We start from the raw sequence: 13458 nt of genomic DNA, 5'->3' as shown, positions 1-13458 counted from the left end.
GTTCATTTTGTTGTATTTATCATGGCTCTGATGTTCCATAGTTTATAGATAGTTTGCTGTTGCTCATGCCTCCCTTTCTGAAGGAGAGATGTTAAAAGACATTCAGCTGTGACAGAGCATCACTCACCATCACAGAGCTCTGAGGTACAGTTGAAGATTCCACCTTGACAAACACTGGAGACAGTTGGAAAAAACAAAGTCAAGTGAGTGAAGCAGGATGAAGGAAATAGTTATTATATTACTGAAAGCCAAAGCAATTATCATGTCACACAGTTGAGCCTGTCAGACTATATTAAATGAGTATCAAACCACTGTGAGGAGGATGAAATGACTTACGGCATGTCTGCTGTATGCCAGACTATCTACTGCTGTTACAGATATTATGGTCACAAGCTGAACAAGCTTCTTAATTTCAAAATATTACCATCAAATTCATTTGTGTTATCTTATATTACATTATGCATTAATGGTCAATAATATGGAGGCCATAATCAGCTTGACAGTGAGCTTGCCTATTAAAAGTTAAAAACACTGTTCCCACAAACCCCCTGTGCACACTGTTGCAAAGACAGCTTGTTACTTCTTTTCCTTTCTCAAGGGCGTTTACATTAACTTTAGGAAATATGAATTAATGTCATTCTTACATGATATATTCAGATGCATATGACTTTAATCTGTTTTACCAGCTAACTCTTTGAGTTATGCAAAACATTTCAGAAAAGATGTTTGGGCAGATGTGTGCTAAAAGTGCCTGGCTGCAGTTTGAACAGGCAATATTAATGTTTTTTTCCAATTACCACAATCATCATCTAATCTTAACCAAGTAGTCTTTGACTCCTACCATGTCAACATATTATTACAGACCAAAACATTTTAATTGTAATTATTTGTACTAATGACACTAGTGACATTAATGACATTATTGGTAAATTCAAAGGTAAATAAGTTTAATTACTGTCAGTTTCATGTGAATATACAATCTACTGTAAACAGGGCAATAAGACAGACAAAGCATAGCCGCAATTTAAATGTGTCACACTGTTCTTTAAGGGATGAATAATTACATAAGTTAAGGTGCAGAGATGCACAAACTGCTGAGTTAATGAAAAGCACAGGCATTTCTGGTGAAAAAGACTTACTGTAAATGTCTCTGTAGCAGAAATATAAATCTTCACAGTGAATTAGCTTCTTAGTGAAGTCAAGTTCAAGTTCACTGAGCACACACGACTATAATTCTCCATCCGCTTGGTGTTAAAAAATGGATTTTTATGTTGCACTTGCCTTTGTCTCCTGCCCATATGATATTTATGGAGTAAAGTATCAGTTCAATTAATAACTTGTCCTTTTTTTTTTTAGATCTCACAGACCTACAAATCCCAAGAACCTTCATATTCGACAATCCAACCTATTATTATTACCATGTGTTGCAGAGGTGCTGAATGGCTGTGCCAGGTGGCAGAAGAGCTTCTGTGCTCTCCGCCGTGCTGACATTCCAGTTTTGGTAACCAGTTGGGAGGGAGAGTGCTGAACAAGGACAGTCAGCATGGGACACACATGAGCCTCTATGTAATACCTGTAAGAGGCACAGACAGGCTTAAGAATCAGATCTGCTACCCAACCACAAAGACACACACACACATACACACACACTGAGATTTCCCAACCTGGCCAGAGGGGCAGGTGCACCCAGGGTTACAGGGTCCAGGTAAACACTGTGTGTGTGGCCAAAGGTCCTCACAGGTATATGGGCAGGATCCTGAACAGTCACTGAACACCTGTCCACTGGGACACTCTTTAATACACGTACACAAACATACAGATTGATTCAGTGAAATTTGCATTCACCCCTTAAACTTGCTGAGACTATCTTTTAGATTTTTTTTAATGGTGTGTGTGTGTGTGTGTGTTTCTGTTACCAGGCAAGCAGCTGTTGGTGTTGCAGACAGTGTGCTGTTCAAGTGGTCCAACACAGACCATCCCACCTGGCTCTGGCTCTCTAAGCACTGTCTTGTTTCGCACAGACAAACCACCACCACATGTGGTGCTGCACTCACTCCACTGTGACCATTCACTCAACAAACAACCCACTGGAGAGTGAGGGGGGGTTAAAGATGGAGGATTCACACATATTAACAAAGTGAGTTAACTGTAACCTTTTAACAGTGGGTAGGATTATATATCTGACCAGAAACAATTCACTGCCTAATTCTGTGTCAAACTAAGTAATAAAAAGGTTCAGCCTGGCATCTCTGACCTGGACATGATGCCAGTTCACAGCTCTCTGTCTGAGTTGTGTCAGCACAGGAAGCGCTGCCCTCCATTTCCTGGCAGAGGCGTGTCCTCGTCCTCTGGCCATGCCCACATGAAACTGAGCAGGAGCTCCATGAGGTCCAGGGCTCATAAACTGGGCAGGGAATCTTAGTGCACTCCAGAGTGCCATTCTCACAAACACTGCAGACAGAGGGTATTTCAACAGGAAACTTAACTTGCTTGGCATCTGATTTGCAGAGGAGTATAACAGGCCTGACCTATTGCAGACAAGGTTTTATCTAAAATCAAGTTCTCACCAAGTGTTACAGTCAACGGTCAGCTCTTCTTTAGGGACAAACTCCAGTGTCCCATTGCCTGATGGGATACCACAGCGACACTCTGTCACTGGCACACAGTGGCCATCCTGCAACAACTGTCCCTCTGGACACCGGCAACCTAAGAACAAAAAAACATAATAAATCAAAGAAAAAGAGACCTGTCATTCTGGCTTTTATTAAGAAGAAGCTGCTTACCTGAGTGACAGGCTCCTTGAAGACACTGCACATGCTCCCATAAGTCAGTGCAGCTGCGAGGACACTGATTGGCACAACTCTCTTGGTAGGTCCGTCCCCTGTCCTCACAGCGCTCACCTAGGATCAAGGAGAATTATTCTTCAGACATAAAGATACAAGCAGATTTAATATATGTATGCTGAATGTACTTGTTTCATATAACATATTTGCTTTTCTTGTGACATTTAAACCAGTTGTACAAAGATCGACGTCAAAGTGAATATAAAACAAATTCCAGCTGCACCTGGGCAAAGTCCCGTGTTGCAGCTCTGGCTCTGTGTCTGTTGGCTTCGACAGTGGGGTCCTGAAGGGGAGGCCAGCGGCCGTCTGTAGCGCTGCCTGACTCCACCACTGCATGGCTCTGCACAGGCAGTCCAGCTACTCCACACACTCCATTCACACAGATCTGGAAGAGCAGAGTGATTGTGATAAGCACCCTCAATTCTATTGCCACCCTAATTATGATGACTGCAATTATCATGATGACTGCTGTAGCCATTTTAATTGTTATGATGCTCATTATTGTCGACAGTAACAAAAGCGTATTGCCAAGACTTGCAAGTCCACTTCAGCTGGTAAGATAACTGAATTGCATGTTAGAGAGCAGAGGTTATAGAATTTATTCAGAGTAAAAGCTGTGTTTATCCTAGCTGAGACGTTTTTATATGTCTGCATCAACAAAGATACAAAAACAAATCTGACATGCAAATCGAACCAAAAGGAGTATCAGTGACAGTAGTCATTCAGAGCCAATCCTAATTTGTATGTATATGTATTCAGATGTAAAGGGCTGAGAAATGGCTGAGAAGAATAAAAGCCTGATAAAACTGAGTTCAGGAAGAATCAACACCAAAAACAATCATCTTCATGTGTCCGCACTTTTTCAATTCTCCCTCCCTTGGGACGTAGCATGAATGGGACAGTGGAGATCCACATTACACATTTCACTGCGGATACTGATGTCATCTTTTTTAAACTTATCGACTGATGGTGAATATTAATCTAAGCATCAATCTTCACAAAAACCAGTGGAACTGTGGTACAAAACATTTCAGATTTTAATAAGAGGTTCCAGACTATGAAAAACTTATCTGTTTCAAATATTTCTTAAAATATGCTCTATTAAAATGTCAATAGATTTTCTGGGACTAGAGATTTTTGCAGGACTTTGTGCAGCTTATAATTATCTTGTATTTTATTTTATTCACTGATATCCTGTCCATGTTATCTTAACTTTTTTTTTGCATAAAGCTCTTTTGTGTTGTGTTAAATGGTGATTTACAAATATGCCTTGAATTGTATTGTAGCAACTTTTCACAAACAAAATGATCTGCCTCCTTTCTCCAGAGAAAGTCATGCTAGAGTTACTTCATCACAACAGGCACTGTCACAGGCACTGTGACCTTAACTGTAATTTCTTCTTCTACAGTGCCATGCTTGTCTACTTCTGACTAGTTCACTGCACTATCTGCATACATCTTTTGATGGGAGCAATGTGTCAAACTGTTACAACACTCTGAGGAGCTCGGGTGAAGCCAAACTGTCCCATTCACTACTGCCCCTTACTGTGGAGCTTCAGAAGGAACTAGAGCTTGACAAAGACAGACTGAGAAGCTGACAGCCTTAATGGACAAAGACCCTCTTTTTGTCTTTTTGGACAAACACCACTACCTCTGCAGATGTTAGCGTCTGGACAGAATTTCTCCTCTACAAGTGGCCCTGGACATTGGCTCTCCTCCTGTCCAGAGACTGGAAGACCAGAATCCAGGTCCAGACAGGCACGGAAACGCCTCTGGACTGAGACCATTTTAGTGCCATTGATAATCCCTGCTTGGGAAGTGTTGTGCTGCAGGGAAGAAGAAGGTACACAGGGAGAACACGACGTCCACTCTGACCACTCGCTGAGGATGACTAAAAAAGATAAAGAAAGAGGCAGGATAACAAGACCTATTCAGGCAGAAGCTATTCATTCATTCCTTATAGTCTGCTTTCTTACCTTCACACTCTCTTGTGTCACACTGCAAAGTCCCATCATGGCAAAGACTGGGGGACAGAACAGCCAAGAAACACATACAGTAACTGAGTCATAGATCCCAGATGAACAGTTAAGCTGAGAGCAAATAAATAGTGGATAAAAAGAGAAATGGCAGAGAATGATTTGGGTGCAGCACAGATAGAGTGGTGGCCATGGCAGGCACACATATTGTTCAAAGTTAGTAAAAGCTCAAAATCAACCTGGTGCAACAAAGGAAAGATACAGAAAACATTAGCTATAACTTTAACAGCTTCTGTGGGGTCTAACCAGGTACTGCAGCCTATGGTGACGGTTGAGCCCTGTGGGATAGTGACAGGTCTAGGTGGTTGTCCTGAAGCTTGATGCTGCAGGTAGATGCAGCCACATTCATCTGGAGGAACACAGCTACCGTTCTGCTGCAGCAAGCCCTAGAAGGGAGAAAGAGAAAGATTTGGTTTTAACATATGTCCTAAAAATTGTTGTTTAAAAAGGTCACAGTTGTTTTCCACTCTACCAACAGTAGAGCAGTTGAAATAGATTGAAATATGTTGCTAATTGTAGAGCAACAAAAGTAAAACAGATGTTAATTGTGATGTTAATTGTTGTATCATCACACCCATCATTTAAAAGTAATCCATATTTAAATGAATGATGGTGTTCTACATCACTGGTGATTTGCTCTCTGTTCCACATTTCAGTATCTCCCCTCCCTTCTGTTGTATGGGGGTATCATCACTCTATCACAGAGGGTTTTTCAAGTTTCTGCAATAAATCAAACTCTCAAATTGCTCTCAAACTGAGTCGAACAACATCGTTAAACTGTCATCGCAACTCATGTGAAAGTGATGTATTAGTGACAATATGCAGCACAGCACATTTCACTTACTAAATTCATGTCTGCATATTTTTACTCTGGACTTGTTCAGACACACTAGTCAAATCCAAACACAGCTTTGAAGTACCATTGCTTGTCTAACCAGGGCCCTGTTTTATATTAATAGAGTAAATATTACTTTAGCAACTGTGTTCACATGCAGACTGCAATTATATCAGAATCTTAATTCAAAAATATGTTTCAGTTGATAATTACACATACCCTCAATGCAAATTTATTGTTTGAAATAAGTGTTAGGAGAAGAAGCAACACTTCTAGACAGACAGAATGTTTTTTGATCGTTCACATCAACATCGAGTAATAATATCTAAATATAGAATGTGCACTGTGAGGCGGGTGTGAAACATTTCGTAGAAAGAAGTGATCACAAATATCAGCTTTCACTGCACTGCACACATCTCATGCTGCCTAAAACTGTCACGTTTGTTCTACTGCATATGACCAGCAATCACAAATGTGCTTTTTTGTGCATACTACAGTATATCCTGTATACGCTATATGGCAGACGCAGGCTAATGAGAAATTCACCTGTGGGCAGTAGCAGCCAGGTGTGCATTCCCTGACACCTGAACACAGATCTCCCTGGCCCCGCAGTGCACACTGCTTTTCACAAGGTGCACCACAGTCTGAGTACACAAATGGTGCCTCACAGTCTACAAATGAGGAAAAAAAAAGGTTATTATAACATACATAAAACCACACAAACATATGCATATAATTGATAAAACAGGACAAGGTTTGACTAAATGAAAGAAACACTGAAAAGGTGACTGTGATCATGTCATCATCATGTCAGCAGTAATTTGGCTGTTTAAGGACATGAAAAGAAAAAATTAAAAGAAGCTTAAGTGTAAGGTCTTGTGTAAATAACACATAATTCATACACACACACTTTCACAATGAACACCAACTCACCATCACACTGGCTGAGGCTGCATGTCCTGCTCTGCGTTTCAACAGGAGTGCACTGTTGTCCCCTGGTGGCAGGGGAGAGAGCTACACGGTAGCGCTGCTCCCTCTGAGACACACAGGAGCACTGAGACCAAACACTCCACTGTGACATGGGGCAGTCTGCAACAATCAAATACATCAACCAATGTGGTGCAACACATGGGTTTACACAAAGACTCCTCTTAGCTGTGCTGTGATCAGCACTTGAACTTGCTATTAATGTGATCCGGAGCGGATTTAGACAAGTAGATTAATCAGTGTATAAATGATCTATTCTACTGATCTATCTAATGATCTATACACTAAACATTGGTTATCTGCTTTTACAGATTGTCTAGTAATATCAGATATCTTATTTACTTAATTACACAAACCCAACTAGATCCCAAACGCTAATAAATACAATTACAGAAGTTTTTGTCCTGATGTGCAACATCATTTAAACTGAAATCAAAGAATAGATGATACATTAAGAGCTGCAGTGAAGCGGAGCATCACAAGGGAAGATACAAACCATCTGCTGTTGTCTACAGATCGAAGACTTTAGGTAATCATTGACTGGAGATTTCCCACAAAATATTAAATACGATGACTTTGTTTGACTTGGTTCTCCAATTACATTTGAACCACTATATTTTATTATATTGGCACTACAATAAATCATACTTCTTTAAATACTGACATAATCCCACTCAAATTAAAGCTGAGACTTAGCACTCATGTAGTATAAATGCTGTATAAATATGCATTTCAAACCAAATTCAATACTTCTCCAATGTTTAACTGGCACTGATTTGGGACAAACACACCTGGACTGAGGTATAGTTCATACAGCAGTAGTAACATTCACACTGGTTTTGGTATTTGATTCTGGCTCCACTAAATGAAGCTGAAAAAAGTTAAGTACTCTTGAGGTGTTGAGCTTTGTCTCTATGAACAGTACCTGGACAGGGCTGTTTGTAACACAGCTGTGTCTCCTCTCTGTTCCTCTCAGTCTCTACCTCAGTGGGACATGTCACATCGCCTCCCTCCTCACACACGCACACCCTGTGCCGCGTCACAGACCCTGCCCCGCAGCTGCGGGAACACGGTGACCATGGCGACCAGGGACACAGGTCATCTAGAGACAAGGAGTTAATACAATTGCAGGAAATATTAACAGTAGCCAAGGCTTACTGGCAGTCTAATCATCCAACATTATGCATACATTAGATAACAGAAATAAATTACATGTGTCTGTTGTTTTGATACTAGACAAATGAGCATAATTGCAGTGCATACAAACCAAGACAGGGAAGTGTATAACAATTCTGGACATCTTTCTCTGGCCCACTGCAGTAGGACCCATTGTTTCGTGGTGGGGGGTTGATGCATGCCCGTGTTCGAACCTGTGTCCCCCTCCCACAAGTCAATGAGCAGTCGGACCAAACTGACCAGAGGGTCCAACCACCATCCACTAACAACAAAACAAAAAACTTGGTCATTTTTCTTTCAGGCTGAATGGAAGCCATGAACCCAATTTATAATTCAACACTTTTGCAGCACAAGCCATGTGTCTTTAAAATGAATGTAGTAACACACCTCTGCAGTCAATGTCTTGGCAGTAATCTCCCTCTGGTGTACAGGTGCTGAGAAGCAAAATAAACGAGAAAGTGTTCTGAACACAAAGCTTAGTTTCTCATTTCCTTTTTAAACTCCCTATCACCCAAATAATGGTTTCTTTTGTATGTGTCTCACCATTGTTTACACTCTCCCTGAAGCCAGGTGTCTCCAACAAAGAGCTCGTGGTGGTCATGGAGACACAGGGGTGGACAAGGTCCTGGGTCGCAGGATTTATGTTGGACTTCCTCAAATTGGCAATTTGTTCCTTCAGTCTCCGCGATTAGAGACCTGATATAAACATGTATTAATACATACAAATGTATTAAAGTTATTATAGAGTTATTAGTATTTATCTTTACCTGTATCTGGTTCTCTGGCCCTGCCCACAGGAAACGCTGCATGACGCCCAGCTGGACCAGGAGCTCCAACTGCAAGTAGCCTGGCAGCTGTGATTGGTGCAGAGGAGCTGTCCGTCAGAGCAGCTGCAGTTGTTACAGTCCACCTCATGCCAGCTGCCGGCCGCCCAAATCTGTCCCAGCGAGTCCACGCAGTCACACTGCCAAAGCTTCACACAGGCTCCATCCTGCTCCAGCTGGCCTAGATACACACATACAGTAGTCATTAGGCACCACTCATTACAACACAGCAGGTTTACATCAGCAGGTTTGCATCACTGAAAATGCAAAAAATTGAAAAAGGTAAAGCTATGTCTTTTTTTATTAATCCTTTTCCCATCTGAGAAGTCCAGTAACCCTGATTAAAGTTGAAATTACTTTAATCAGGGTTACTCTGTTAGAAGAATGTATTTTCAGTAAACTTTGCAGACACAGAGGTCTATGACGAATCACTTTTCAGCAAGACAATGAGGCATACATCTAAGACAATGCTAGAGTGGCTTTAGCTTCAAGTCTCAAACTGTCCCAACCAAAGCCCTTACTAGCCATCCAATCTGACAAAGCTTGAGAGGACCTGCTGGAAAAGAATCCAAATCCAGATGACTAATCCAAGAAAATGCTGCCAAAGGGGCTTCTACACAGTACTGAATTAATGATCTTTATACATTTGTAAAGGAGTGATTTTGCTTGTTTAATTTTAACACATTTGCAAACTTTTAACATATATTGATGAAAAAATGCAGAATGTTTCATTTCAAATTACAGTTTGAGCAAACGAGAAGAAGTCTGAATATATTCAGTGACTATGTGTCAATACCATGTCATTTGGCTGCACTGACCCCGCAAAGTGTATTTAAAACAGGTCATTGCTAGTTCTGGCTTAACAGCACCCAGCAAATTCTAACTCTGCGTGACCATAAATACAGAAGTAAATAAACATATAAAGTGCTTATCTGTTGAATCAGTGTAAACCTGACCTTTGGGGAAGAATCACTCAAATATGCAGACACAGACATGCACACACACACACAGACAAGCTTCTATACCTTTAGGGCATCGACAGCCAGACTGACATTCTGCGTGGCCCTGGCATTCGATGCCCTGCTGGAGGTCTGAGCAGCGCTGTGGACACTGGTTGGCACACAGCACAAACTCCTGGCCTGGCGGGCAACCTTTCTCGTCTGACAATACACAAACAGAAGGTCATGATTTTCCTATGATGCTGCAGGCATTTTCTTCGCCTAACACAGACAATGCTGACCACAGGCTATGATAACTTTGAACACAAACCTATAGAAAAAATATTCAGCCATATGCTAAATGAATATGCATTCACCCATATGCGGGATGAACTAACCCTATGGTAAGTTTTAATCGAAACACAATAAATGCTAAATAAATAAATGCTAGTGAACATGTTGGGTCTTTCTCACCACAGGGTTTGGTGTTGCACGGTCTGACCTGGTTCTTCTCTCCTTCACACTTTTTCCCACCGTTCTTGGGTGGAGGGCTGGAGCAGGAGCGGGTGCGTATGGATCGCCCGCCACCACAGCGTTTATCACAGCGCGACCATGGACTCCATCGGGACCAACTTCCATCCACTACACCACCCAGACACAGAAATAAACATGACCACAAACACAGGGAAGTGAAACAAAAACTCGTAAAGCCACATCAGATGATACAACCTTAGTGTTGACATCTGCTGTGTGAAGCATGATGTAACATTTTGTTCTGAATAAAGTTTTCCAGGCAGCCATTAGTTCCCATTTCACTATAATAACAATTTGTCTTTCATAGCTAGCAATGCAATTGTTAGTTCAGACTAATTTGAAATGTCTGCATTAGATTATTACACAGTTCAATAACAAAAACTGTGGAGATGATTCTGAGTGTAAAGAACTTACTATTTCAAGCCAAACTTTAACAATACTTTACATGCTGACCTCTGCAGGGCCTGATGTTACAGAAGCGGTGGTCCAGGTTTCCTCCGAGGATGTCTTGACACCATGAGCCGTTTGTCCCGGGGCTAAGGAAGGTTCGGACTCTCTGCTGCTGACCAACTCCACAAGACCGTGAACAGGGGCTCCACTCACCCCACTCTGTCCAAGAACAGTTCCTCTGCTCACAATTGGCTCCCTTACACACCTCGAATCCATCTGGGAACAAATGAAATTATCATTATTATCATTATCAGCTTCATACTTCCTGCTGTCATCTTTGAGACAGTGGCAGTAAAAATTACAAATGAAGCCACTAACAAATTCTAGCAGAAAACCTACACATGAAATGAAATCCAGTTTGTGAAGAGATGTTTTACATTGGAAATGCATTTACTGAAATGAGAGGTAGCGTGGTGCTGGTTGTACCTGGACACTGTGGCAGATTACAGGCCTTGTCTTGGTGAGAGCTTCCAGAGCAGGGAGCTTTGATACACTTTCGGTGACGAGACTTTGTGGCTGGGCTCAGAGCATCAGTGCAGGTCTTAGCGCAGGGACTCCACGATGACCAGGGAGAGAAGCTGTCATCCTCATCTGATAAAGGTGAGCAAGGAACAATGATAAAAAAACATAGAGAAAGCAGTTTCACTGACTCATGAACCAGAACAAATAACAAACATTAATATTTGGGCAGTAAGAAGCAAAAAGAGGAGAAAATTAGGAAAATAACTGAGAAGGAAATATGAACTGTCAGGCATCAATTTGGTTTTATGAAAGGACAACTTACCTGGTAAAACTGGTTCTTCTGTAGGACCAACAATCACTGCCAATAAAAATAATTTATCAGTAAATCATGCCTATTATACTGTACAAAGTACCTAATCAGCCTGAATTACCCCCTGTACCTGGGCAGTCAGGGGCTTGGCAGTAGGTGGTTTCCTGACGTGGCTCCTGGCAATCTCTCCCTCCATGTGCTGGGGCAGGCTGAGTGCAGCTCCTGGTGCGGGTTTTGAGTCCTAGACCTCCACAGGACAGTGAGCATGGGCTCCAGGGGCCCCAGGGTGTCAAGCCGCCATCAACTGGGCAATGCTCCAAGGAACAATTCCATCTGCCATGGTCACAGCCACTGCAGGAAACAGGAGGGAAAAGGGGTTACAGTGTGGAGTGGCTGGAGAAGTGTGTTTAGAGCAGTGATGATGTGAGTGAGAGAGTGTCCAAAAATTAAATGAAGAATTTTGCAACTATGTGTATATTATTTAACAGTATAACAGTTAAACCTCTAAATGAGGATACTGCATCTCATTTCTTGAATGTTTTTAGATTAAAGGTACCCTGTACCCTAACCCTCCAGCAGTAAAAGAACTTGGGTATAATAGGGATTGAATGACTTTATGAAAAGCAGCGTAGTTGCAAATATTCCCATTATTCTCTGCTCACCAGGTGCTGCAGTCGTGAACCAGTGTTTCTCCAGACTGAAGTTCCATCCCCTCAGAGATGTTGAAGAGGAACAGAGACGAGACAGGTGTGACAGAGACACTCTCTAAGGATGTCAAGAACTCACTGTCGACCAGACACGGACACTCCTAAAACCAACACACACACACACACACACACACACACACACACACACACACACACATACGACCACAGAACCACATTATATTAAAAAAATCACACATTTTTTCACTGTTGTGTGTTAATGTGTTAACTACTACTTCATCACTTTGTGTTGTATGTTTCAAAATAAGCACTATTCAGATGGAACAATCATGAATATATCAGAATGCTGAAATGCTCAGAAAACAGTGAACCTACCTGCAGGCAGCCTCCATGATGTTGGTATGTGTGCAGGGGACAGTGGCAGCCTTCCTCGCAGCCATCTGAGTAACAGCCCTCCCTGCCGCTGACCTGAGCGCAGCTGAATGGACAGCCTTCACCTCGTTCGCACTCCCTGTACAGCCGGCCTGGAGGGCAGCCCACTTCTGCAAAATATTATAAGTTCCACACAGTGAAACTCGTCAAAGTAACAGTAAATGATGCCTAGGCTAGATTTTACCATTAAAATAACCTTGATGCCATGGTCATAGATTCTACACCGTACAGGAACCAGGGACTCACCGAGGCAGACTTGGGTGTTGCAGGTCTTGCTCTGGCGACTGAGGCCGCTGCATGGTGGAGAGCTGCAAAGACGAGAGCGGAACTGCTGCCCTCCACCACAGCTGACCGAACACACAGACCACAGAGACCAGGGCTGCCACATGCCCACTGAGTCTGGAAATTAGGATACAAGACAAAAAGATTGATATATTAATTTCTTAATTAGGCAAAATATGACATCTTTTTCCAGGCTGTCATTACCGAGTACCTATGCATGGGTGTATGTTACAATTTTTCAGCTGCTCAGTGTTTCCTACACAGCCTCTTCCACCACTCTGAGGAGGTGGATTATCACATTGGCGTTTCCTGGACTTGACGCCTCCGCCGCAAGATTGGGAGCACTCAGTCCAGGCTCCCCATTGGCTCCAACCACCATCAACCCGGCAACCAGGGACTGATTGACACTGCAGGACCCCAGCCTTACATGAACTAAGATTAAGTGGAAAAAACAGCAAAAACATGATAACATAAAAACATAAGATAGCAGATTTTTTTTACATTTAATTAATCAATATATATTAAATAAACGCATTTTGTAATAAATTTTATTTCAATGAATGAATAAATAAATAAAACTATTGTGCTGTACCAGTTCTTGCAGTCGCTCATGATGTTGTCTCCTGGATTTGCAAACTGCCAATCAAATCCACCAGGCCATACCCATGATGTATTAGTGGAATCT

The 13458-nt window shown here is 42.0% G+C and overlaps 1 protein-coding gene across 1 annotated transcript in view; it reads right to left on the bottom strand.

Moving 5' to 3' along the window:
* The window catches only part of scospondin (subcommissural organ spondin), a 56743-nt gene that overhangs the window by 13326 nt on the left and 29959 nt on the right, over positions 1-13458 (bottom strand). Inside the window, exons 82-110 of the mRNA XM_026363287.1 lie at positions 13366-13456; positions 12985-13205; positions 12738-12890; positions 12435-12601; positions 12057-12202; positions 11525-11745; positions 11407-11442; positions 11049-11213; positions 10626-10838; positions 10113-10280; positions 9726-9860; positions 8644-8881; positions 8420-8572; positions 8264-8310; positions 7968-8138; positions 7626-7802; positions 6647-6802; positions 6260-6384; positions 5125-5264; positions 4819-4865; positions 4494-4733; positions 3067-3228; positions 2784-2900; positions 2568-2706; positions 2255-2451; positions 1917-2087; positions 1665-1792; positions 1419-1573; positions 128-174 (exon numbers count right to left, since the gene is read on the bottom strand). Of these exons, the coding sequence (XP_026219072.1) occupies positions 128-174; positions 1419-1573; positions 1665-1792; positions 1917-2087; positions 2255-2451; positions 2568-2706; positions 2784-2900; positions 3067-3228; positions 4494-4733; positions 4819-4865; positions 5125-5264; positions 6260-6384; positions 6647-6802; positions 7626-7802; positions 7968-8138; positions 8264-8310; positions 8420-8572; positions 8644-8881; positions 9726-9860; positions 10113-10280; positions 10626-10838; positions 11049-11213; positions 11407-11442; positions 11525-11745; positions 12057-12202; positions 12435-12601; positions 12738-12890; positions 12985-13205; positions 13366-13456 (4326 nt within the window). The remainder of the gene's footprint in view (positions 1-127; positions 175-1418; positions 1574-1664; positions 1793-1916; positions 2088-2254; positions 2452-2567; positions 2707-2783; positions 2901-3066; positions 3229-4493; positions 4734-4818; positions 4866-5124; positions 5265-6259; positions 6385-6646; positions 6803-7625; positions 7803-7967; positions 8139-8263; positions 8311-8419; positions 8573-8643; positions 8882-9725; positions 9861-10112; positions 10281-10625; positions 10839-11048; positions 11214-11406; positions 11443-11524; positions 11746-12056; positions 12203-12434; positions 12602-12737; positions 12891-12984; positions 13206-13365; positions 13457-13458) is intronic.

The sequence above is a fragment of the Anabas testudineus genome, chromosome 2 (assembly GCF_900324465.2).
Source record: "Anabas testudineus chromosome 2, fAnaTes1.2, whole genome shotgun sequence".
NCBI classification, from domain to species: Eukaryota; Metazoa; Chordata; class Actinopteri; order Anabantiformes; family Anabantidae; genus Anabas; species Anabas testudineus.
Note: the sequence above shows the minus strand (reverse complement) of the source record. Positions and strands in the feature narration are given on the sequence as shown.